Source organism: Artemia franciscana, chromosome 10, assembly GCF_032884065.1.
Source record: "Artemia franciscana chromosome 10, ASM3288406v1, whole genome shotgun sequence".
NCBI lineage: Eukaryota > Metazoa > Arthropoda > Branchiopoda > Anostraca > Artemiidae > Artemia > Artemia franciscana.
The window spans coordinates 13,769,152-13,795,346 of record NC_088872.1 but is presented as its reverse complement, the minus strand read 5'-3'; the positions used below and the strand labels follow the sequence as shown (position 1 = coordinate 13,795,346).

At 34.0% G+C, this 26,195-nt stretch overlaps 1 protein-coding gene across 2 annotated transcripts in view; it reads left to right on the top strand.

Moving 5' to 3' along the window:
* The first annotated feature begins 404 nt into the window (after positions 1-404).
* LOC136031813 (splicing factor 3B subunit 3-like) overlaps positions 405-26,195 on the top strand; it is a 44,856-nt gene continuing 19,065 nt past the window's right edge. The window contains exons 1-11 of one of the 2 annotated variants that reach the window (XM_065711631.1): positions 405-536; positions 2,140-2,292; positions 6,484-6,713; positions 9,076-9,246; positions 11,509-11,681; positions 13,243-13,497; positions 16,455-16,696; positions 18,383-18,561; positions 20,517-20,672; positions 23,653-23,804; positions 25,025-25,336. In XM_065711631.1, the coding sequence (XP_065567703.1) occupies positions 6,488-6,713; positions 9,076-9,246; positions 11,509-11,681; positions 13,243-13,497; positions 16,455-16,696; positions 18,383-18,561; positions 20,517-20,672; positions 23,653-23,804; positions 25,025-25,336 (1,866 nt within the window). In that variant the 5' untranslated portion in view covers positions 405-536; positions 2,140-2,292; positions 6,484-6,487. The remainder of the gene's footprint in view (positions 537-2,139; positions 2,293-6,483; positions 6,714-9,075; positions 9,247-11,508; positions 11,682-13,242; positions 13,498-16,454; positions 16,697-18,382; positions 18,562-20,516; positions 20,673-23,652; positions 23,805-25,024; positions 25,337-26,195) is intronic. The other variant, XM_065711632.1, reaches the window with a different exon arrangement.

Genomic DNA, 26,195 nt, shown 5'->3' with positions numbered 1-26,195 from the left:
TATATCAAGAAGTTGCTCACACAGAAAGCTCAACTGGCAAATTTGTTTCACAGTTTTCTCTGTTTCTGTTTATTTAACTTCATTTGATTTATTGATGAGCTCCAGAAATGTTCCATAATAATGACAATTGAAAGTGGATGTTGAAGACTGTAAGTTTAAGGCCACTAGGCCGGCCGGTAACAATACGGCTCTTCCTACTCATTCCCGCTCTCTTCTGCACAATCAAAAACTATGGATAAATCACGTCCTTTCGAAAATTAACTTCTTCAAGCATTAATCATTATTAAACAATATTTCTCTTCGTTAAGATAAGTTCCGTGTCTGTTTAATTTAAATTATTTGCTAGAAAAACCGCTTTGATGTCAGAAATGCAAGATTATTGTGTGGACAGAAGAAACTTAATGGCACTGTGGGAACCCTGCATAATTGAGCAAAAGGCCTTGTATAATTTATCTATGGTCTACGTTTTATATCGCCGTTGACCATGCAACAAGAAATCCATTCTCTTGTAAACTTCAGATGGGTAATATCTAGTGGTAAGTTATTTATCGTTTTACATCAGGTCCTAGGTAATAACAAATTGAACTAATTGTTATGGAGACTATTAAATGTATTTTGCTTCAACCCTTAGCAAGTTGCTGTTACTAAGAAACAAAACTAATTTTCTCAATGCAGTTAAGAGTAATGTCCTTGCTAACCAGCCTAAGTATTGTCTGATCAATCACCAGTAATGGTCTTTGTGTATGAAGAAAGAATTTCCACTCAAAATCTACTTCAATTAACTCCATAAAATTTCTTATGAATGGAGTAGGCCATTAAGAAAGCCAAGATGTAAGCTCACCCTTGGATCAGAATTTCATTCTTAACTCAAACATAACATTTCCATCACATATTCTTTTAATCAGGTATGAAAACTCATGTCTTGGTGTTGTTTCTTAAGCTGTCATTATATTTGTTGATTGGGAAATTCATAGGCCCGGAGATTGAAGTCTTAAAAGTGCCTCTAGACCTTGAAATCTCCAGTGAAAAGAGCATAAATTTTTTATTTCAGGTAATAGCCTAGGCTAGTTCCTGTTAGTTACAGCTTATGTAAGTTAATAGTACTGTACCTGTTTTGTAGTCATTGTTGCTCTTCATAAAACTTGTGTGTTTGGACTCTAGGGGCTGGCGTGGCCTATAGCCTATTCAGCCCAGGGGATGGCCTATAGTTTAAAGCATGAAGGGATGAAGCCTTCAGAAATGCAGAACTTTAAATGTACTACTTCATGCAGGCTAGACTACAAGGGCTTTATATCTGTTACTTTGGAGTACTTGTAAGAACTTTTGTTAAGGGCCTAATGCTACAGGAAATCTAGGGGTAAAACTACAGACAAGCTACATGCTAGTCATTTTGAGTCATTCCAGTAATTTTGCTTTCTAAATAATATTTTACTATTACAATTGAAGAAAAGTAATAATTATAATTCCTATATCAGCTGAAAATGGCAATTTTTCACCAGCCTCTTTGTTTAAAAACATATTTTTGAACTTTAGTTTACCATGGGCTGTCTTGGCCCTTTAAGGGCTCAGCATGTAACTTACAATAACATTCTAGTTTAGCTGCTTTTTGTTATATTAGAATGGAGTTTGTTTAGGAAAATGAAACTTTCAGGGATAGGTCTACAGACTAAAGTATGTCATGGGAAGCTATTTGAAGTACCAAGCATCACCCCCTTCTCCCTCCAGAGAACCCTGGCCTTTGATGACCTTCAAAACTCTGTGTTACAAAAGTGCAACCTTTCCTTTCTTCACCATCAAAGTTTCATCTGCTCAAACACCTTGGCCTCCTATAGATTTTTTGGCTTCCTAGCCAAGCAATCAAAACTTCAGAGCAGAAAGACCTCCAAACCATATTTGCCTGGCTTTCTAATTAGAACTCCTCAATAATAGTTTTAAGAACTCAAAAATCTGACAATGGTTTATGAAAATTTTATAAGATACAATTCCTGCCTACTCCCTTTCCTGTTGGATACCTTACAGTAGCAAAATCTTCTCTTCTCTTTATAATAGGCCTATCTTCTCAGCTTTGGGATAATATAGATGTTTTTACTCTTCCAATAACCTTCAGCCAAACAGAAAATTCATGGGTCTTGTATCTAGGGCACATGGTTGATGATTGTATGACCCCATGAGTACTGAAAAAGATATTGCTGGTTTCATCATTGCCTAGGAATTTGCTGATTTCTTTGTAATATGAGACTCCACAGAACTAGCATTTAGATGTATTCCAATAAATGGCAGTACACTAAGCAGGTGAGTAGAAAATGAAAGTATAAGCTCACTAAAATATTTAGTCTAGTAAATGTTTAGTTTCATCACAATCTGTCTAAACCAGAAACTAAGCTGCAAAGCAGCCTAGTTTCTATACTATAGTACTTAGAAATGGTAATTATAGGAATGCATCCATTTCTGGTTGACCCTCCTCCTCCATGAGGAAAACTAAAAATGCATAAAGTGGGCTTGCTCACAGGTAACATTACCTACAGAATTCAAGTGTATTAGTCCATGAGCCCTGTGGGCAGCAGAATAAGGTCTGTATTCTATATTTATTTAATAAACCTTGTTTGATTTTTCTTTTATTGCTCTTTGTTGAATACATATGTATACAATACAGACCTCGCCCCACTGCCTGCAGGGCTCATGGACTAATACACTTAACTCTATAGGAAATGTTACCTGTAAACAAGTCCACTTATGGATTTTTAGTCTCATTGGAGGGGGATTTTAGAAAGCTAAAAAATCGATGCGCTTCTCTAATAATGACAAAGAAACAATATGCAATCATCAGAATCTTGCTATATGCAGTAATATGCACTTTAGAGACAGCTTGTGAAAAAACTAAAATTTTACCAAATATTTGAAGGAATTGCAGTCAGCATGCCTTATGTAAGTTACTATTCTACTTTGTGGCGTACCAATTTGCTAATAAATAACAACAAAATGGCATTTATAGAAGAAATTTCTTGTAAATTGATCAAGAATTTGCTGCAGAAATAACGATTTCATTCAAATTCTTATTAGAAGTCTATCTGAACCCAGGATGAAATTTTTATGAGAAGGGGAAGTTTATTTACCATCACTTAATAACCTATTTGTTGCTAATTCTATATTCTTTTTATTTTTAATGTTGTGCTGTTGACAATTCCCCATCCCCCCTAATTGTAAAAAAATGAACAGACCAAGGTCATTGACTTCTGAATTAAAATCAACTTGGTGAAAGTAATGAAAAACTTGAGTCATGGCCAATTAGAGTAAAGCCAAGACAGATAGTTGTAGTGAAAGGGTGGCATAACCTTTTGTCAGAATTGAAAAAAAAAATTAATTTCACTTGTTTTTAGTCTATCATCCATTCTAGGGCAGAAACCTTTCATGTTTCTAGTCAATATTCATTTTAAATTTTGAGTATATACCAGCAAACCAGTTTTATAACAGATCAAACAATGGGAAGAACAACGTACTGTTAAGTTATATGTACATCTATAATTGGGTTAAAGTGTATTTTTAGGGTAGCAACTATTATGTTGAAAAGGAGCATAAAATAATGAATCTGGTGGTGCCATTTCTATTGTGCTTAGTGTGTACATATGCTAGGGCTATTTATAGGACATACATAGGGGGCAGTGTGAGTTGTCAAAAATGCAACTCAACCATGAAATGAGTCATTTCTCCATCTTGTTCTATTCTTGTCTCAAGGAAGGGTTGAATTAGAGCTCAAATGAGAGGATAGAAGGAAAAACATACATTCATTGAGCAAATCCAGCACCAGAACACTAGCTCGTGTGGATATAGCATTTTCATCCAGCTCTCATCCTTGTGAAATTGGGCCTTATGTTTTTGATTTCATTTTCCTCTCATCCATCTGTTCTTGAACTTGATAGTATATCTTTAAACCATTATAGAATTGGAGGGAGAAATCCATCCTTTGGCTTAACAAAATAGTTATTGTTACAAGGATGGGAGGTGAACCAATGTCCAAATCAGATCCTCATGCCTATACCAGATCCCATTACTCATATAGGGAATAAGGAACACACCCATTCAGGTGTTTTTTTTTGTTTTTTTTTTTGTTCATTGGATGTGGAGATAGCCAAAATAAAATGAGAGATATACACAGACAGAGATGCACATAAAGAGATAAGAGAGGGAAACTCATAGAGATACATAGAAAGATACAGAGAGAGAGAGAGAAGCAGAGATTTAAATTTGCAGCATATAACTTCAGAGTTCAGCTTCTGGTTTTAAGGCCTATTATTAATCAATACAATTAAATTATTGGATGTTGCTTCTTGTTCTATTTTTGGGAAAACAAAGTTTGGTGAAAAATAATCAAACTATGTAAGTGTGAATATTTTCATTATTCAAAAATTGATATGCTAACCCACTACTTTGCTGCATAAACCCCTTTGGCTTATGTAGTTATACACATGGGTAAAAGTGAAATTTCAACAGACATAGATCATGGAACATAATTTGTGATCCATGGGTTTGCTGAAATACATTCAGAAATTGATAAAAACTTGTGGCAATTGAGTTCTTTTTTACTTTCATAGGAGGAAGGAATTTTGGTACTTCTGTATTATGCATCACTCACTTAAGTTTACACTGTCTAAAACTCGAGAACAAACTGATTTTTTCTTTATTTTCTTTGTTACTTAAACAAATTTGGGCTGTAGATTCGCACATAAGGGGGGGGGGTAAAGTATAGTGGGTTTGCATGCAATATGTTTTAGGTACAATTATTCTGCATATTAGAGAGATAGATAAGTGTATGTTAAAGCCAAATATATGTCCGTGAACACAGTAAAATAACATAGGCATAAATAACATAAACTTTGATCAATGATCATCATGGAACATTTCCAAAATACTAAAATGAAACATTACATTTTCTTTATATTGAGGGCTTTTTTTGGTTAACATAATTTCCACATACCTTGCTATTCTACAAATAAACTGAGGCAATGTACTATTTAAGAAACCTAGAAGCATCAACTCATTTTCTTCCAAATATACCTTACCTTATCATAGAGAGCTCTCCTCACTCCATTTTGGATCATTTAATTCTTTAGTACTGTCTTAATTTCATTCTCCCAATTTGCATTTATATCCATTGGTCCTCTACCTTCATTCAAAGCAAACAAAAACTCTGTTTTCTTCAAAATTTACTTCATTTTCCTTCTATCCTCTCATTTGAGCTCTAATTCAACCCTTCCTTGAGACAAGAATAGAACTGGATGGAGAAATTCACCTATTTAATGGACAAATGGTTGTTTCAAAGAGCATTGGAGGTGGACTTGAGTTGAAGAAAAAGAGCCCAAAGTGACAATGAAAAAAATCAATGCAAAATATAGATTCACATAGATGCATATCAAGCTCTTCATTTCATCAAGAGTAAATCTTTATAAGCTGCCTTAAGCAGCCTCTCACTTGGTAACTGGACAACTCTCAACCAAAACTTAATCATTGAGACTAGTCTGTAATTTTTTAGTGGCCATATACCTAGAAAGAATGGTTTTCTGACTTCAAACTGACCAAATACTTCCCCCCCCCCTTATGTGCAAATATATAGCCAAAATTAAATATTTCCGATATATTCTGTCACTTGTCTTATTCTTGTCTCGTGCTAAGCTGAAAAAAACTAACAAAGAAACCATTTCGTTCTCGAATTTTACACAGCGCAAACTTAAGTGGGTGTTCCATAATATAAAAGTGCCGAAATTCCTTCCCCCTACGGAAATAAAAAACAAAACACAATAAAATTCTCAAATTTGGAAAGCCTTATTTTCCATGGAGGGGTAAATGCCTAGAACCTTTTTATACAGATGTTTTTTCTGAAGTAATACTGTCTACTAAACATGATTACCTTAATGTATTTATTATGACAAAAAGTTGCTACAAATGTAGTATGCCACCTCACTCCTCGAATAAAAAAAAGTGCTAATGTCCAAATATCCCGCTTTGCCCAAGGTGTGTATCATTTTTGCACAATCTTCTAAAAAAGTGGGTAGAATAAAATTAGCCAAGCTAGCTTGCCAGAACTTATGTGTCTGTCAACGTTGGATAGACTAATTACATAAATACTTGCAAATGGTCTAAATTTCTTCAATACTTTTCTAAGAAGCATGGATATAGTTATACCATATGATAGATCTTCTACACAATCATATCTGTGGTGATTGCATAGTGAATTGGGTTGCCAAAGCTTGTGTTGTTTATTGATTGAAGTGTAGATAAAAGCTTTTGGACTTCTACAAGCTTTTATTTTATTCTGTCTGTTGAAAGGATTTTGCTTCTTATTTCCTACCTGGGATGCAATCCCATCAAGCTTTTAAGATTACTATTTAAACATTATTTCTTTATGAAAACTCTGACAGAGTGCAGAATTGAGTGACGAACTCCCGTGTTTGCAATACATTTTTGAAAGTTGTTCTGATTTGCTTCTAGTGCCATGTATCTGTACAACCTAACTCTGCAGCGTCCAACTGCCATTACTCATGCAGTACATGGAGCATTTAGTGGAACACGGCAGCAGGAGATAGTCATATCAAGAGGTAATGTCCTGGAACTGCTCAAACCTGATGTCAATACTGGAAAAGTGCATGTGGCTATCAGTGTTGAGATTTTTGGAGTTGTTCGCTCTCTTATGGCATTTAGACTGACAGGTGGCAATAAAGGTATGTTCTGCACCTCCTTATCAAAAAGAATGAACAGCCTCCTTTTGCCTTCAATAAAATTTTTAATCATTATAATTATTTTTATTTTGTGGTTAAAGATCTGGTTTTGTAGGGTTTTGGAATTTAAGAACAAAATTAACAATTCGGATCTCTTTTCAACCATGCTCCTTTCTGAGTAGCAATGACTTGCTTTGAATTCTAAGCTAGATTACGTTTTTTTCAACTGATAGAAAAATGAGTACCAGATTTGGTTAATTCTTGTTGTGAATTCTTCTCTGAATTGTCGTGAGAGTTTTTGGTTTTGCTATGGGGTCAACATAGGTATCTACTGTTTCATTATACATACCATCTGGCAACATGTCGTTTTATTAGTATTTCCATGATTGCAGTCATTTTGAGTAAACTTTAAACCAGTAAGTGTTTACACCAAGTACTGCAAGTAATCCAAAGAAAAAAGGAAATAAACAAGAAAAATTATCGACAATACCTATACTAAGATCTTTTCACTGTATGTCCACCTTCTTTGTAAACTTGTACGTTGATCTGAAACTAAATCGGGAGTTGAGAAGAAGAGTGACGATTCTTCATTAAATTTGTTTTGAATTAACTGCATTTAAAAATTATCAAGATTTATTATTATTTTTAATTAACACACAGAAAAGGTTTTTTTCAAAATTAAGGGTGATGGGGCTGTTTTTGTTCTTTTTTTTATTTTTCTAATGGTAGTGTCAAAAAAAGCTGTTTTTGAAAGTCTAGGGGGCAGTAAAAACAAGGAAGGAAATTCTGATTCAAATTCAACAGCCCTTGTGTTTCAAGAGTCATTCTCAAAGAATTGGGATAAAAATTCAAACTTCATTATAAAGATTGGTGGGTGGATAAGGGTAGCCCCACCCATAGATGGAATTATTTCTGTTCTTTTTTAGTTTTAACGTTGGTCCTTACTTTCAGTTGAAAAATTGTTTAATTAATTTTCGACCGTTTTTCAAATGATCCCAAGAAATCCTCCTCCCCTGTTTCAAATTTTCCCAGGAGAATCCTCCTTACCCTGGAAATTTCTTCCCATAGAAAATTAATCTCATTGCTGACCCCCCCCCCCCCCCCCCCCCCTCCAAGAAAAAAATGTGCACTCTATAATAGCAAATACTTTTTGTAAAAACCTTGCAGAATATATTTAGAATTAGCACACAAAGCTAATTGTATTGATGCATTAATTCTTCTCAAATTCCTTTTCATAGTTTTGGTTGCTATTGGCCTGAGGCACTCTTTACCACTTTCGACACCACAAATTGTCTAACTAGCTTGCCGATGATTTGTGTCTCTTAGTATAGGTCTTAAATCCGTGTCATCTGTCTTATGATCTACTAATACTGTAGACAAATATAAGAGAATTGATATGTATGAAAGTTAAAACCTTGTTTTCCTCAGTTTCATTTTTGATTTTTGAATACTTAGGCAATTGCCGCATTAGGAATTATTTGCGCTTTCCTCTCCCTTCCTCCAATATATGGTTCGGATTTTTGTAAAGCCTTTTCAATTATAATTTTAAAGGTATTGTGGTTCCATACACTGGGAAAAAGGGGTAAAAGTTTTCCCTTGATTAACTACCTTTTCATGTATTAGTTTAGGTAAGAGATGAAGCTCATAATAATTAACTACCTTTATGACAAAGTTAATGACAATAGCTTAAATAGCTTATGACAATTGCTTAGATTTAACCAAGATGTTTGACCAACAACGATTTCAGTTTTGGATCATTTTCACCCACAATGTTGATTATTAAAAGCTTTGCTGGTCGCTTGAACACGATTGTTGATAAAGAAAAAAAGTCTCGTTAAATCAGATCATTGACCAACAATGTCTTAAGAAAAGGCCTATAGCTTAAGTGATTCAGTGGAGATTAAATGCATATTAGAAACCTGTTTAAAATAGTAATTTTAGCTAAGTGTCCATCATGTTTTCAAGATTGTATTATCATTTGAAACTCATTAATTTGGAAGTATTCTTATTTTGCTGCTTCGATATCACATATTATATCAAAGAACATGGCACCGTCCATGGACAGAAAATTTTCACCTAATAGCTTGATTATCTCGTAATTTTTACTATGCTAAATGTTTTGGTAGATTGCATGTATAAATGCAACATTTAACTGCAATTAGACTCAAATTATTTTCAGTGGGTACTGTGAGTCTTGAATCTTAAGAAGTTATTTTTATTTTAAAGCTTTCAATGATGTTTCACACAAGTTAGACTTTCGATCCTTTTGGAAATGAAAACAAGTTTGACCTGAGAATATTGAATTATATCCTAATGGTCTTTGTATTGCTAGGAGTATCGTATTGAGTTAATTTTTATGTTTCAGATTTTGTTGTTGTTGGTTCTGACTCGGGGAGGATTGTTATCCTGGAATACAACCCACAGAAGAATGTATTTGAAAAAGTGCATCAAGAGACGTTTGGCAAAAGTGGGTGCAGAAGGATTGTTCCTGGCCAGTATTTAGCAATTGATCCCAAAGGCAGGGCAGTCATGATTGGTAAGATTTATATGTTATAAGATATTCAACTACGCCAGATTATTGACAAATAAAATGGTTTTAAGATTTTATCCATGGATAATAAGGCAAACTTGGGGTTGAACTATCTTAACATTTGCATCTGGAACCATTTGAGAATTTGAAGAACAATCTGTTGCTTAGCTTTTATTTATTAATAAATAACCTTTTAATCTCCCAAGAAGGTCCGAATCCTATTATGTGAATTTATTGGACATTATTTTTCTAATTTTCTGGTGGGAGATATCTATCCAGTAAATTTTTTGGGCCTCTTATTAGCATGCCCGCTTACAATCATTAGGGACTGAGGCTGATACTACTACTAACAATTCACTGTAGCACTAAGCTGCCTGAAGCCAACACAGCTACGCGTGCTCCTCCTCCATACCAATCTATTCAAAGCAACTGAAAAAAACACCTTGAGCCTATTCTACTTTTAACATCTTCACTGCTCACTAATAATACTACCAAGGTAAGTGAAGTTGCCCACCTTCTTTTCGTTACCCAACGTTCCCTTTTCATCTTTACCTATTCCTAGCCTTAGCTGAAGCTGATGTTATTTTTACTACTATTGCTGCGTTAATCTAGTTCATAGTCCTTGGTTCGAGACCAATCAAACATTGAGACCCATTCACAATGACATTTTACTAATACTGAGATTTAACTGGTTTTGATCTGAACCAATCACAATTTTTCATAGTAGATATCAATAAGAAACTATCTGGGAAGACCATATTAGCTTAAGTTACTGCTAACTTAATCTCAGCAATAGTAAAATCTGATTTTGAATGTCCCATCAAGAATTGCTTAAATAGTGATCCTCGATTGAAACGAAGTCACACATTGTGTAGAATATCTTAAGTAATTGCTTTGTTTTTATATTGTTTAGAAAATTTAAAAATCATTCTAGTGAAAGTCACTGCATATGTTCTTGGTTGATGAATTAAGTGTAAAATTGTAGATTTAGGAATAGCTGCAGTAATTTTTCCAATTAAACTGTTTTAAATAAACATAAAAGGCCATCTGAATATCTGTGTGAGATTTCTGCTATTCTAAGTTTCAAGGAGGCAATGGAAACAATCAAAAGATATTCAAGGGACTTGAATGAGATTAAATTATATGAAATGTTGTAAAATAATGTCTCATTTTGCAGTGAAAATCAAGTTGACGGTAAAAATTCAATTCTATTTGAGGCTATTGGTTGCCTGAGATGGTGCAAATTTTATAAATGAAAATTTTTAGATTTATAAATGAGCCTTTAAATTATTTGTTTTTCTTAGTGTCATAGTAAGAATTTTTATTACAACATAAACTGCGATTTGTGATAACCATATTTCAAACGTTTACCATGAAACAGTTCAGCACCGCTGGTAGATGCTGGATTCTCTATCTTTCTTTACCTTTACTTTGTTACTGAAGAGTATTGACCCAATATGCGTTTTCTTAATTTTCAGCATAAATGCCAGAATTCAACAATCAAGGGGCATGACCAGGTATGAAGTCTGAAAATGTAAATAGTAACTTTCTTCTATTAAAGGCGTTCTAGTCGCGAATAAAAATAATCTGATCATCCTTGACGATGACTGGTAAAGATCAAACTATACCTCGGCTCTAAGAGCAAATTCTTCTTCTTAGCATCTGAAGGGTTTCCGATTTCCAGAAAGCACATACTCCAGGGGGTGCGTGCCAAGTATGGTGAAAGTTTTCTAAAAGATGCAGGGACTGCCGTGGGCGACGGAACTGTTGTACATGGGGCCCTTCAAAATGCACCCAATGTGACGGAGAAGGATGATCTCTCGGTAACACCTCCATTAGTTTGCTGTTTTTATGATTTGAAGGAATTCAACGTTGTGTTTCTTTAAATAGTTTTGCTTATTGCATTTTCTTTTAGTTTTAACTTCTCCCTATAAACTAAATTTCAATTCGATTTTCTTTCGGAGATGTTCTTAGTTTTGAATGGAAAGTAATTCATGATTTTCTTTACATTTCATAATTTTACATTACATTTACATGATTCACATTTCAATGATTTCTTCATTGTGTCAAATGTCATTTTTTCATTATGTCAATATGTCTTGGGAATGTGGATGCAGCGAACGTGTTGTTTATTTACTTTATTTTTAAATGAGGAAAATTCAAATATCTGAATCAAACTGATGTTTAACTCTCTCACTGATATTTATTATTAACTGAGGGCTAGTTTCTCGCTATTCACCATGTCCTAAGCTCTATTTCTTTTTCCAGGTGCTGTTGAGAAGCAGAAGCTGGTTTATATTTTGAATCGTGATGCACAGGCTCGTCTAACCATTTCGTCCCCATTAGAAGCACACAAGTCAAATACGCTTGTTTACCATATGGTTGGTGTTGACATTGGCTTCGAAAATCCATTATTTGCCTGTTTGGAAATTGATTATGAGGTAACGTTGTTATTATAGATTGATTCACCGTAAATTATTTAAAAGAATTATGGGTGGGAGACTTAATAGGTCTCTGAGGTGTGAATGGGTGATCTGTTTAAGGAATTTGTGGGGTAAAAGTTTTCAAGCGTTGATAACTTAAATTCACTTTTTTTCTATAAAACACATTGAATTAGCAGGTTGCAGTTGACCAGCCTGTTTAACTTGCCTAACATTCAAGGCAGACGAGCCCTTTGAGGCTTTTGACACTTATTCCCCCTGCAATTACGGTCAATTTTTTGGTCAACTAACGTTAAATTAACTTTTTATTAGTGCAAATGATTAAGTTTATAAATTGAATCAGTCGCTTTGCCTGACAATCATTGCAGAATGGCCCAATTTTGACTTTAGACGCTTGTTTGCTTGTCATTGCCCGCAAATTAAAGATCCTGTTTATTCTAAATTCTTAGTTCAACCTGCCTTAGATCATAGGTAGGCGTGTCTTGTTTACCTCTCATTCGAGGCAATCTAACGGTCCTATATCAATTTTAAATTCTTGGTCAACCTGCCTGAGACTAGGCGAGGGTGCCTTGCTAAAAGATAACAAAGAAGTATTGGTCCAGTAAGAGAGGCATACTTACTCCCGCCCTTTACCCGTGCCATTTTACCAAACACTTGGAAAACTATAGATTCTATGACTATCTTAGCTCTACGACTATCTTAGCTCTACGACTAACTACCTTAGTTCTTCAGCCCTAGGAATGACGCATGGACAGATCATAAATAGACTTATCTATTAACAGATGAACTAACATCATTTTCATACAATCCTAATAAGGGGGATTAATGCCAGATTTGCCTCTCACTCAATCGGACGATCTGTCTTGGCTTTTTCTACAATTAACCACGACTTGATGCCCACTTCTATTTGATTTTAATTCAATGCTTGCTATGGAAATAAAATCATGTGTGTTGTTTATTTAGAGGTTTGAGTTTCAGATCGGTTAGAGATTGAGAGAATAGTGCTATTTAATATTTAATAGCAGCGCTTTATTATAAAGGCACCTGTTGTTTGTAAAGGATCAGCCTTTTCCATGTTGCATGAAGTATCTTCGGAGGGCAGTGGGGGGGGGGTATCGATCATTCTGGGTTCCAGAAAGCAGCAGTTAAGTCATTTTTTTTCTTATTTTTTGCTTTTATTCAGTCTAATCTTGAGGTGAACCTGAGAAAGAACTTAAAACTTAAAGAGGATTCCTCCTCTCCTTTGCTTTCCGCGCCTGTATCCTTCTGAGAACAGGAGAAGCCTCATACGATCTTGGAAAAAAAACTTTTTCCCTTGTGTCCCCTCCACTTTGTGTCGGAACTATTCTTTTAATTGCGAACAAATACGACTTGTCTCTAAAATAAGCCACCTGAACCCCATGTTTCATAGTTTTTTACAATTATGCAGTTGAAGTTTTTAATGAAATACCTACATGTTGTCCCATTCTTATGCTATGTTTCAATCAGAACCTCTTAGTTTCCATGAGTTATTTGTACCCATATACAGGGTATTCATTTGTAAGATAATTAACTTTTTTAGGAAGCTGATAACGACCCTAGTGGCGAAGCAGCTATGGCAACAAAGCCAAGTTTAACTTATTACGAGCTTGACTTAGGACTGAATCATGTGGTTCGTAAATATACCGAACCTCTTGAAGAGCATGCCAATTTCTTAATCACTGTACCAGGTGGTAATGATGGCCCATCTGGTGTGCTCATTTGCTCTGAAAATTATATTACTTACAAAAACGTTGGTGATCAACCGGATATTAGATGCCCTATCCCTCGTCGAAGGGTAAGTTGCCTGTTCAGCTATTTGTTAAATCTAACGTCCATCTGATTTTATTAAAAATCTTGTTTTATTCTATTCTTAATGTTATTCTATTCTTAATTAGGGCTTAGTATTACTTATTAAATTGTCTCTGAAGATACGGGTACGTTCGGTCGCGCAAGGACAAGGTAGTCACGTGCGTAAACGATTTTTAGATATTAACTGAAGTCTGTTCAATCCAGAACTTATCTGCAGGTCACGTGTTTCCTATTCACAGATACCGTAACACATTGGAAATTTATTTATATATGGGTAGCAAGGGAGTAGGTTATATGTATTTATGACTGGCACTCTGTTTATCACGTATTTAAATCTGAATTCCTAGTTTTAGAAATTGGATTTTGTTTTAACCTTTGCATTCACGGTGTTATCATAATACCAAAAGCTGTCACAACCTCATTAAGATAAGTGTATATTGAAGGATCTGTACTCATTATAATAATATGATAGCCATTGATTTTATTAGAGCTAACAGCGGACAAATCTTAGTTAATGCCTCTAAAGAGTGCTTCTCAGCTGTCTCTTGAATTTTATTTATTGAGTATTATTTTATGGAAAATATTTAAAACGTAGGACAGGTTTGCTTGTATCTCTCAAGCATACTTTCTGGCGCATGTATCTCTGGTCCGATTCCAATTATCCGATCGGTCGAAATGTTGCCTATATAAACGCCAGCTCTTGCATCGTTGGTCAATACTCAGTCATTCACTATTGACCTGGTATTAAACTGGTACATTATTCATAGTGGTACAAATTATTTCTAGTTAAAATTTAGTCCCACTTCAATGATATGTAATTCAGATTTACAGTCCCACTTCAATGATATGTAATTCAGATTTACAGTCCCACTTCAATGAGTATAGGTTGATTATAAGAGTTGAAAGGAGGGGGCGATGCCCAAAATATTTAGTGCCATCTATCATTTGGCATTTCTTTTTTCACATTGTGTTGTTTTGTTGTTGTTTTTTTGAAACTTGTATCCGATTTACTTCTACACTAATTTTACCTTAATATCAGAATAAAGAAATACCAAGAAGCTGCAAATACTACAGCGTCAGTAATTTGTTTGCCACTAGTGGCAGTTTCTCCTCTTACAAGTAACCCAAATTCTTTGTTCCAGTCGTTTTCCAAATTTCCACCCTTTTGGGTTTCGTAACAGAACCTTGTGTATATGGGTCACACACCGATAAAAATATATTATGGTGTAATTTTCAGTTATATTTCGGGGTTGGGGTCTTGGAGATATCTTGGGAATTGTCTGTCCCCTATGTTTCGGTGTTGTACAAGAATTTCACAAACAACGTTTAAATACACACACTCGCCAATATTAGAAACTAACAGAATTTCACAAACGACGGATGTATAAAATACTTGTAAAAGCACTCCCAAAATTACATCGATGTTTCTGAACTACTTTTTTTTTAACAAAACTTGTTGCTCTAAGTTGCTTAGTATCAAATGCGAATGTAATTTTCTTTGTGCGATTTGTTACTTGTAGATACATCCAAGTAAAATCAATTTGAAAATTGGACATACGTTAAGAATATAATTAATGAGAAATAAAGAATATAGATTTGGTATTTGATTTAAGCTATTTAATAGCAATTAAAACCGCACAAGCTATTGTTCATGTGCATATAATTTTTCGTTGCTTTTATGATTAAAGGTTAATTTCAGTTAAAAATGGTTTTGGAACTAATCGTAATAGTCTTGCATCCGTGTTTGGAATGGTTACAGGTTTATCCCTGCCAAACTACTAGATAAATTTACCATATGAAGTAGCTACAATTTTAGCTGTTTTGTTTAATTTACTTAAAGCTACCAAATATATTAACCCTCAACACAGAGCAGGCTCGTAGATCTGGGTATAATCATTACAGAAAATATACCAGTATATTTTGTCATAATAATAATAATAACAAAAAATAATTTAGCTACACCAAAACTATAAAAAAAACAACAACAAAGAAACGCTGAGAAAGTGGGTTGGGGAAGTCGATTCTACGCGAGTACAATAAAATCTACAAAAAACTAATATATTTAATATTCCATCATGTGAGATCAATAGACAATCTATGGTATTTTCCTTCTTTAAGTTTAGCTGAGATATCTTAATTTTATGCAAAAATCCATTTACCTTTGTGTTGTAGGTTCAACTCAAGAATAGGACTTTGCCCCCTTCTTGTCTTTTTGAACAAACAAAAAGTGAGTGTTATTGATAATTTCCTTTTTAAGCTATAAATCATATCCGATTAAAAATGCTGCTATGATAATGCCGCCTTTCTGTACCTATTAGCTGACTATTTCTTAAAATGGTATGGATTTATGTCTAATATCAATGTTGTTCTTGCTTTGTTCATGTCTCGATGTTTTTCAAGGACTTTTTGGTTGTGAAAACATTATAATTATTGTTTCAAAAATTTATCAAAGTTTCTTTTAAAAAGGAGATTCTTGTATGCCCCCCCTCCTTTCGCCTCAAAAGCAAGCATAAAAAATGTTATTTGTCCACAAGAGTTATTTAATTTTGAAAATGCATCCTTTTAATCGTCGGACAAAAAGGTGGAAAATATGTCGTAGCATTTTTTTCTACCGTTATTTTTTCTGGGCTGATAACTTCAAACTTTTGCATCTAAGTTTTCAGTCTCTTCCGGTTTGAGACTGATTCTCCATGCCATCCTCTTTCCCGTCTGTATGTATAGTTCTTGTGAAAAGATGTTCTCCCGCTTTGTTGATTACATTTAATATGTTTTTATGTTTTTTCTGTGGTTGGAAGAGGGGACACACCTGAGAAGTTTTAAGGCTAGGGTTTTTTCTTGGTTTCAGCGTGAGATCCTTTCGATTACTATGTTTTTTTCCTTTTATTATACATTGACTGTGCCTTTTTGCATTTCTAATTCAACAACAAATTTTTCATCTTCTAGAATGATTTGGATGACCCAGAAAGAGGGATGATCCTTGTATGCTCAGCCTCTCATAGAACCAAGTCTATGTTTTTCTTTTTGGTTCAAACGGAGCAAGGGGATATTTTCAAAGTGACGCTGGAAACTGAAGAAGATATGGTCACAGAAATAAAAATGAAATATTTCGACACAGTTCCTGTTGCTATTTCTATGTGTGTCCTCAAAACTGGCTTCCTATTTGTTGCCTCCGAGTTTGGGAATCAGTAAGTCACCTATTCAATCTTTTGTTTTCTTTTTTATCCGGATTCCAATCAAAAGCTTTAGGTAACTCCTAGTGAGAGCTGTTTTCGATGTTGCCAACAAGGTGTTAACCGTTTTAGTTTTATAAAGAGTACTAAAAGTCCCGATCACAGTTAAAGTCGCAGACGACAGTCCAATCTTGGAATGTTAAACTACTTCAATGGTAGAACTAAATACATTGTAAGTTAAGAGTTTATTTGACTATAAATTTACAACGAAAACAGATTTAACGTTGTCTTCCCCGTAACGAATAGGGGACATAGCATACGAATACAACTGAATCACATCTTCCCCCTATAAAAAGATCCATGATTCACTTTTTATTCTAAATGTTGGACTTGATGAATTTGACTGCTGAAAAAGAATGGGAAGGTCTCTTATGTGTTACCCTTCAACCGTTCAGTCTAACAACCTACATCTCTTCAGTTTTCCATCTATTTACATTGCTTTCGACTATCAATTATTTACATTTGTATTTATCTAGAATTCCTATTTTGTGCCATAGCCAAAAACCCTAGAATTACAAGGAAGGTTTCTATCTGGTGAAAAAAAAGACAGCTATAATTTTGTCAAATACATGTTAAAATTTCAACAGTTTGTTCATTTGAGAAAGGTTTTTTTTACCTTATTTCTTAGAAAAATTTAACGTAATTCCTTTAACGAGTCTATTTTTGTCTGAACTTGTAGAAATTATTTCTTGTTAAACAGTAGTTCTGGACGTGGTGCGTTTAAGTCAGTCAGCACGTCCATTGCTGGCCACCGTAACAGTCTTAATTATATGAAATCTTTTAACCAGGAGCACCATCTGTCGGACAAGAAGCATAAGAAAAATTATATCGTATATGCAAGCCTGAGTTTAAGATAAAAATTGCTCTGCCTCCAACAAAAATCCTTCCCTGTTTAACAACGAATACAACTTTAACTCAAAATCACGTGTATTAGCAAGGTTTTCTTTTATGGACGACGTAAAGTCCCAAGATCGCACGGTATAATTTCATATCGTACCTAATGAAATTGCCGAGCTTGTATGGGTTTGTTAACCTAACGGGTTTTCTCTAAAGATAAAGAAATTTACCATTGTAATGGGCAGAAAGGATCTCTGGAAAATACTCCCCAGACACATTAATAAAATAAATTTAATATTTTTCTTAAAAGAAGGTAGGCAAATTATCTTTTAGGGCATTAGAGTATTACAGTATCTTTTAGAGTTACTGTAATAGCAATGCTGTAACAGCAGAGTTTAGCAATGCTGAAACTGAAAATATTTGGATTTTTTTCCAATGCGGGGGGTAGCCTCGGCCTAATTTCTGTTTTCTTCTCTCTCTAAGGATTTATCCCAACATTAAAAATGGTAAATATTTTAGAAGAGGATCGACAATTTTAACTCGTGATTTTATAAAATTATAAGCTAATAATGTAACAGTAATTGGGTTTAAATTGTAAGTTTCAAGCTAAAATTTTGCCTGAAAATTTTAGTTATAATTTATAAATGTAACGTTCTTGACTACAACTGAAATGATGTACTGTCCGTCCGTGTTTCACCTGATTGTATGATTATATTTTTTGGACCTGATCGAGCACCAATTTTTAAGACACAAATGCAACAACGCTATAAAAAAACTTCTTTTATACAATATTCTTTTTTTCAGTTTTCTTTACCAAATTGCTCATCTTGGTGATGATGATGACGAACCTGAATTCAGCTCAGCTATGCCTTTGGAAGAAGGAGAGACGTTTTTCTTCGCCCCTAGAGCCCTTAAGAACTTAGTCCTGGTGGATGAAATTGAATCGTTGTCACCCATATTATCTTGTCATATATCTGATTTGGGTAATTTTTTTTTTTTTTATTTTGTAGTTTCTTGCTGAGTCTGCGAGTAACTGAATCACCAAGTCACCTTGGGGAATCTTTGCTAACCCTATTGAAAAACATAATTTCTGCTAAATATAAGTTAGCTATTAAAGTTAAAGAATTTTCTTTAAGAAAGAAAATTAGGTTTAGTATAGTTTGGTTTGCTAGCTGTCTAGTGATGATACGTTATATTTCTACCTGGCTTTGGAAATTATAGGTTTCATCGTTCGCATGCGAGTCCAGGGGACTTGCTGGTTATGTGTGAATCCTGTGACACGGTATTCTACCTTTAGACTACAAGCAGTCAGCCCTATCAGGTTTAGGTTTAGTTTATTGACTATCTACCTTAGTTCTGCCCTATAAATGACTTAATGGATGATAGATAGACTTACTTGTCAACAAATGAAATGACATAATTTTTATACAATACTAAAAAGGGCTTATCCCAGGTTTGCCCCTCACTTGCTTGGACTATGTGTCTTGGCTTTTCTACAATTAAAGTCATGGCTTGATGCATGCCCACAACTGCTTAATTTTAATTCATTTTTTAATTTTGGTAAATATAAGCTTTTAATTAGTTTTAGTATAGTTCGATTTGTTAGCTGTCTAGTGATGATACGTCATATTTCTACCTGGCTTTAGCGAATAGTGGGCTGTATTTCTTTCTAACCTTCTGGGCATGAATATTTTTTTAGTCCTCCTTTTAATGATGTTGTACGTGTCCTTATTTTTCCTTTTTATAGAAAAAAATGTTAAAGCAGTAACGAGCATTTTTAACGAAAATGTATATAATCAATGGTTTTGACATTTTTTTTCTCTAACCCTTCGTAAGATTGAAGAATTTCTTAAACTATTCATAAAGGAGGATTAACACTCCGTACATAGGCATGGAGTAGGGCTTATGATAAATAAAGAAGCTTTTAAGTCTTTCTGATCACAGGTAGAAATATGGTATTTCTATGCCTAAGTAGAAATATGATGGTATTCCTCCCAGATGCACCAGCATTGGCGGTTAATTTGCATTTAAAAGGAGAAATGAATTTCAAATTGATCTGAAACATAAAACTCGAAACTTGAGAGTAGAAAGCAAAGTATATTTTAGTGATTTGTCCATTAAAAGTGATATGAAGAGATTGCATTATTAACGTGGCTTGATGTTCATATTTCTAGTAAAAGATTGCATCTAATGATATCCGTACCGAGTAGGCAATCAGGATTTAGCATGATCCATGACGGAGATAGCGTTCTTAGAAGAAGGCTTTTGATACAACGGTATAGGTTTTTCCCATTATTTCCTGCTGTTTAGTATTGTGGATAATTTCTTTGCAAAACACAGTGAAAATCATGTCAAAAGTTACCCTTGTGAGTTTTTTGTAGAGAAGGCCCGTTTCTTTGAACAAAAACTAGACCTCCCATTTTGAAAGGCGCACATTAGAACCATAAAAACATATTTTCCTGTTTTGTAGGAGAGTAAAGAGACTAGAAAAAATAGAGATCAAAGTCAATGTCTTCGGAAGTGAAAAGGGAATAAGTACTTAAAAAGATTTTAATTTTGGTTATATTTTGTGTATGCGTTCTTGTATCAGATATGCGTCAAGTAGCTTCGATATTTTGGAAACGAGGATTTCGGACCCCTTAAATAATATCTAACCCTACTTATCACTTATGAAACGAAAAGTTTGCTTTAAATGTATATTGTAAAATTGTTATTATAGCGAAAGTAAATTTAAAATATTTTTGTAATTCTTATGTCAGGTTCATAAGATAGGTTTAAAATTGTTCCGCATTGGAATCTCATGATGACTATTAAAAATATGTCTTCTTTTCCCGACTGAAATCCTATGAATTTGACAACATCTTTTTCTGAAGTTTTAAAAAGTATCTCTTCCAATCAATTGTATTATTCTAGTTTTAAAAATATTTGTCCTTTCTAGCCAACGAAGACACCCCCCAGTTATACACCTTGTGCGGAAGGGGACCCCGTTCCTCACTAAGGGTTTTGCGTCATGGTTTAGAAGTGTCTGAGATGGCTGTGTCTGAATTGCCTGGTAATCCTAATGCTGTTTGGACAGTTAAAAGACGTGCTGATGGTAAATATAAATAATACTGTGAATTTGTTGTAGAAAATATTTACATGTCTGTTGGCTTTTTTTATCTGTTAATTTAGTTTTTTGAATGATGGGTTTCTATTCTTTTTTGTAGAGAAGGGAAATTTAAAAGGATGAAATATTTTATAAGTTGTTGTGTAGGCACTGACTATCCAGATATATTTCTAGTTGTTCGATAGAGATACTCCTAGTTTCGATCTTACTATCAAAATAAGCCCCAAACCTTCTTATAGCGCTTGGAACCATTTTCTGACTTCTCTTAGCGTATTGCCATTACACTTTGGTAGGTTTTTTTTCGGAAATAGGCTGTGTGCATCTTTGGTAATGGTGATGCATAAACACCATGTTCAGATTTGCCTAAGGGAAGTGTTTCCCCTTGAATTAAAGGTAGAAAATATTCTTCGTGTTCTATCTTGGCCGTGTGCACCTAGTAATGGTGATAATAATTTTGTGGGATTTAGAATTAAGATGCAATATAATACAATCAAATTTTAAGGGGATAATATGCAAATATTTTTAAATTTTTATTCGTGTGAAGTCAGAATATTGTTTATCTCGTGGGTAATGTTTTCTCAGTAATTTTCATATGGGAATGAGTTGACAATTATATATCAGTCAATAACTTGATCCATTATAATGAATGTGATCTATTAATTCTTGCCTGATCTCCCATTGTACATGGTCGTGCTGTGTTCTCTTCGTAATATCGAAGAAAATTCGATATTTTACGATTTGAGGAGTATCTCTGGGGTTTTGATGCTTTTAGTTTTTTCCCTAGTTGTCTTAAACAAACTGTGCTAAACGGTTTTTCAATTGAGTTCCATTTCTACAGTTCATTCAGAGTATAGGCTGCTTACACGAGGAGGCCAGTGTTGACAGAAAAAAAAATCACCAATGCTATCTAACGATTGACGCTCAAGCGTAGTAATTTTTTTCCTTAGAAACTGAACTTTTTTTTTCCTGTGGTGGCGCAGTGGGTTTAACCTTAGCTTGGTAATGCGGGAACAGAGATCGAGTCAGGCTGTAGCAACATTACAGAGCGGACACAGGGACCTTATTAGTCAAGAAGTGTGTTTAATCCGATTACTTTTTTCTTAGAAACTTGAGATCTGGCGCGCATTACCATACTAATTTTGGCAATTACTACATGGAAGAAACGTAAAGGGCAAGATGACGTTGGTAGTTCTTTTCGTAAACACTGTTGCCTGTTACCCTCTTTTAAGTTATGCTAACTCTTAACAGTGTTTTTTTCTTGACAAAGCTAAGTTATTTAACAAAGCCAATAAGAATTAAACAATTGTTGGAGACTACAGTCCAGCTCCTAGACTATGAAGTTCATTTTCGTTTCAAAGCCAAATTTACTTCTAAGATTGAATACTTTTAAAAGAAGTACTTGAACAAAAACAAAATGAAATCGAATTCTTTTTCATGGGTAAATACAAATTGCTATTTGTAATGTCTTAAAAATACAAGACATCATTAATAATTAAGGAAGTGCCCCAAACCCCTCCTACTACCCTTCTAGCTATGCTCATTAGAAATAACCATTTTAGAGACTATTTAATTTTTGTTTTTCATTTGTTATGTAACGGTCTGATAAAAAAAAAACAATACAAGTACATGAAGGCATTTTTCTGGAAGAAAATTCGTTGATTGTTGTTATTATGGAAAAAAAAAATTCTGTTGTAATAGATTGTAATTCTTCTAAGCTTTACCTTTTATGACTTGTTTTAGTTCGTTGATAGTAATACCATCATGTCCTATTTAAAATAAAGTGTTCGAAAGTGATTCCCGAGAACCTTCTCGTTTTTCTCTGCTCAAAAAAATATTCATAAGATGTGTGTTCCCTGTTTAAGTATTATTATGTTATTTTTTCCGCTCCTGTACTTTTAATTTATCAATAAATGACGAACACTTCGCTATCATTTGATAGTTGAAATTTGTTCTTCCATCGAATTTGAATCGTCCATTCGACCTTACAATCGGATTCTTAATATTTGGTATACAAGGTTTTTTGAGCTGAGGATACGTTGAATTTTGGTTGAAAGTCGTGAGAAAAAGACTATTTTCATAAAGCAAAATATCAGTTCTGACGCGGCGAGTGGATAGATCAGAGGCTAAAAAATAGAATATTATTTCTTTTGATGCGAGTTGCATTTGTATGCTTGTCGGAAAATTATTTGTTTCAGGATTTCCTATTTAAAGTCGTTTATTTTTGAATTCTCAAAAATGCCTTTGTTTTCTTTTAATTAACTCGGGCAACAAAGCTTGATGGGTATATTTTCCTAGGCTATTTATTTCGATGTATTTAATAAAATTTAAATCAAAACATAGCTTGTGACCTTATGCCTAGATAGATTTCTTTAAAAACAAATAGTAATAGGCTGGTTGTTTGATGGATTTACAAACACCAGTCTTTTCCCTTTCAGATATCAGTGAAGTCAAATTGGGTAGGCATCCATGAAGGCCTATCCCTCAGTCAACTGGACAGACTCAGGTAAAATTACTTTCTTTCTGTTTGTTTTCAATAACCATTGGCAAGTATTCTTCCTTTTATCAATTTTTAGTGATTTTAACCCTCTATAGGCTTCAAATTTTTGATGTTGGAGATTGTTCAAAATAAGGTTATAAAGAAAATATTAAAACAATTTATTGTTGAAATAAAAAGGAATCAAGTAATAAAATGAACACTGGAACAATTATTTTTGGAAAAACTATATAGCTAAATACACATGTCTTAACTAGCCGTTAAATTTGACAATGCAATTCTAAACTCGTTCTTTTTCTAGTGATTCTAACTGGGACTATATGGACGAAGGTCTTTTTTTCGTTTCTTTTTTAAATAAGATCAAAATACAGTTTCAAGTTTCTTTTGAAATGTTTATCTAATAACTTTTCTCGTCTTATAAATTCGGGGTCTGGCGATGATTTGCCTTAACCTATGACGATTGTTTTTTTCTAGACGAATTTGATGCTTACATTATTGTATCTTTTGTGAATGCCACTCTTGTACTTTCAATTGGAGAGACAGTTGAAGAAGTTACAGATTCTGGATTTCTTGGCACAACTCCAACTCTTTCATGTTCATCACTTGGCGATGATGCTCTTGTTCAGGTAGGAGCCTTCTTCCACAGTCTTAATAATATGGTCTAAGGTGGGAGCAGAACTCTGTTCGATAGATACACGTTAAAATAAGTGAAATTGAAGCCTAAGTAACGGTTTAATCCTCTGGCTCCGTGACTGGGAAGGAGCCTTTGAATGAGTTTTCTTAGCCAAGGTCCTGAAGTGGGAGCATTAATTCAAATATTTTAGTTGCGTTTTAACTTAGAGTTGTTTGAACGGCACTATGTGTCATTTTCTAGTTGTTCCTGCTCCTTGGAAATGAAAGGGACAAGAGAAGAAACAAATTAGGTATTTAATGGCACTTTGCCAATACTAATTATTTGAGTTTGAGTTAGTTCTTTCCCGTTTTTCTTCTTTTAGCAGGTATTGAAAAATATGTCTACCTTTCCAGCGAATTTCCAGCTAATTAGAATGAAAAATAAACTTAAAGTCGGAATAAAACTACTAATAACAAGATTAATCAAATCAAACATTATTTGTCCATTTTGCGAATTTAGTTTTTATGGTCAGATATTTTTGACCTAATTTTGACAGCGGAGTTTTTGAGCATTTATGGTCTCCTCTTTTTCCTGCAGTATCGAAATTCAGTTACTAGGTTAGTTGATTCTTCAATCAACCACTTGGTATTTTGTCATAGCTGGTTGTCTTATTTGATCATAATGTTTCTAAATTTTAGTTTTGTATTTACATAATACGAATTTTTATGCTCTGAATCATAATTTTAAGAACCATGTAGAGCCATGGATAAGAATATTGTAGTGGGAATTTTATTTCTTTTTCTGGTTTCTAAAAAAAAATCCAGACTGGTAAGCCCTTGATTAAAAAAGCCAATTGATCGATTTATTATTAATGAATCCATGCCTTTTTACTTGTTTTAATGAATAGTTTTTTTTCCATCAGGCAAAGCATTTTGTCCTTTTTTATATTTATCTTTGTTTCGCTTCGTTAGGTTCATTTATTCGGATAAGAATGATTGATATGGCAGTGTTCATTTTATTTTCTTCAGGATGTATTTTTTTTTATTATTATTTTTTTGGCTCGATTTTTAATTAAACAATTTGACAAATTGTCCATTTGAGGGTTTTTGCGCATTATCTGCATTTAAAATTTAAAGAGTTCGCTATTTTTGCAGTTTATTTGACACAAAGATGAGATTCTGCTTGTTATAAAGTTGTGTTTCTAAGTTCATGAAATATTCGTATTCAAATTAGGTTTATCCCGACGGAATTCGTCACATTCGGGCCGATAAGCGTGTGAATGAATGGAAAGCTCCTGGGAAACGAACAATTATCAAATGTGCTGTCAATCAACGCCAGGTTGTTGTCGCCTTAGCTGGTGGCGAGCTTGTCTACTTTGAAATGGATCCTACTGGTCAGCTAAACGAATATACAGAAAGGAAAGAAATGTCTGCTGACGTCATTTGCATGGCTTTGGCAACCGTGCCTAGTGGAGAGCAAAGATCACGTTTTTTAGCTGTTGGATTGTCTGACAGCACTGTCAGGATTATTTCTTTGGACCCCTCCGTAAGTTTTCTTTTGCTCTCACGTCATTTTCATTTCATCTCCTTTTTTGTCTCTTGTTAAAGGAAAAGGAAACTGTTTATTGCGACACTTGCATAAAATTCAGAAGCGTACAATGTTTCCATTATTTTCGATATGGCTTTTGACGTGATGGCTGTAGAACATGTTAGGTAGGTAGGCAAAGGGGTCGAAAAATTCAGTATAATTTCTGGTTTGGAAAAATACACACAGGTGATTGCCAGTCTTTACATCTGATAATATCCTCATCTTTAGAAGAAGTATCACATTGAGACATTATGAATCGTGTTAACAAAAAAGTTTTAAAATGTGTTTTTAAGTTTCGGTTGCTATGGGCTGTTGTTTGTTCGAACATAATTTTGGACGGTTTGCAGCTGTTCGCTACAACCATTGTTGATTCATTACAACAATGTTATAACGTAAATTTCTTAATGATATATCACAAAGGAAAAATCCTTCGGCTTTTTTTTAGTTGGAATACAGTAAATAACAAACCAAAGATAGTTAGGGAGCGGAATCATTCAAACATGACACAATACCCCAGAATAGTAATTTTCGGAAGATGCGTGTGTTCTATTGTCAAAACATACATCTTGTATACGAAAATGTAGTATTTTGTCAAAAATTTATTATATTTTAAAATTATGTCCTGTTAGTTACAAAAGGCACTAGATATAGTAATTTGCTTTTAAATGAGCTCTTAAATGGCTCTATGATGTTCCTGTGATTTGCTAGCAGCGGAGAAAAAAAGAGGACACACAGTGCTATCCATACCAAAAAAAAAAAATTTTCCTTTTTGATCAAAGCCAGAGGACCAAGTCATCTGTATAGGGTTCTCGTTAAA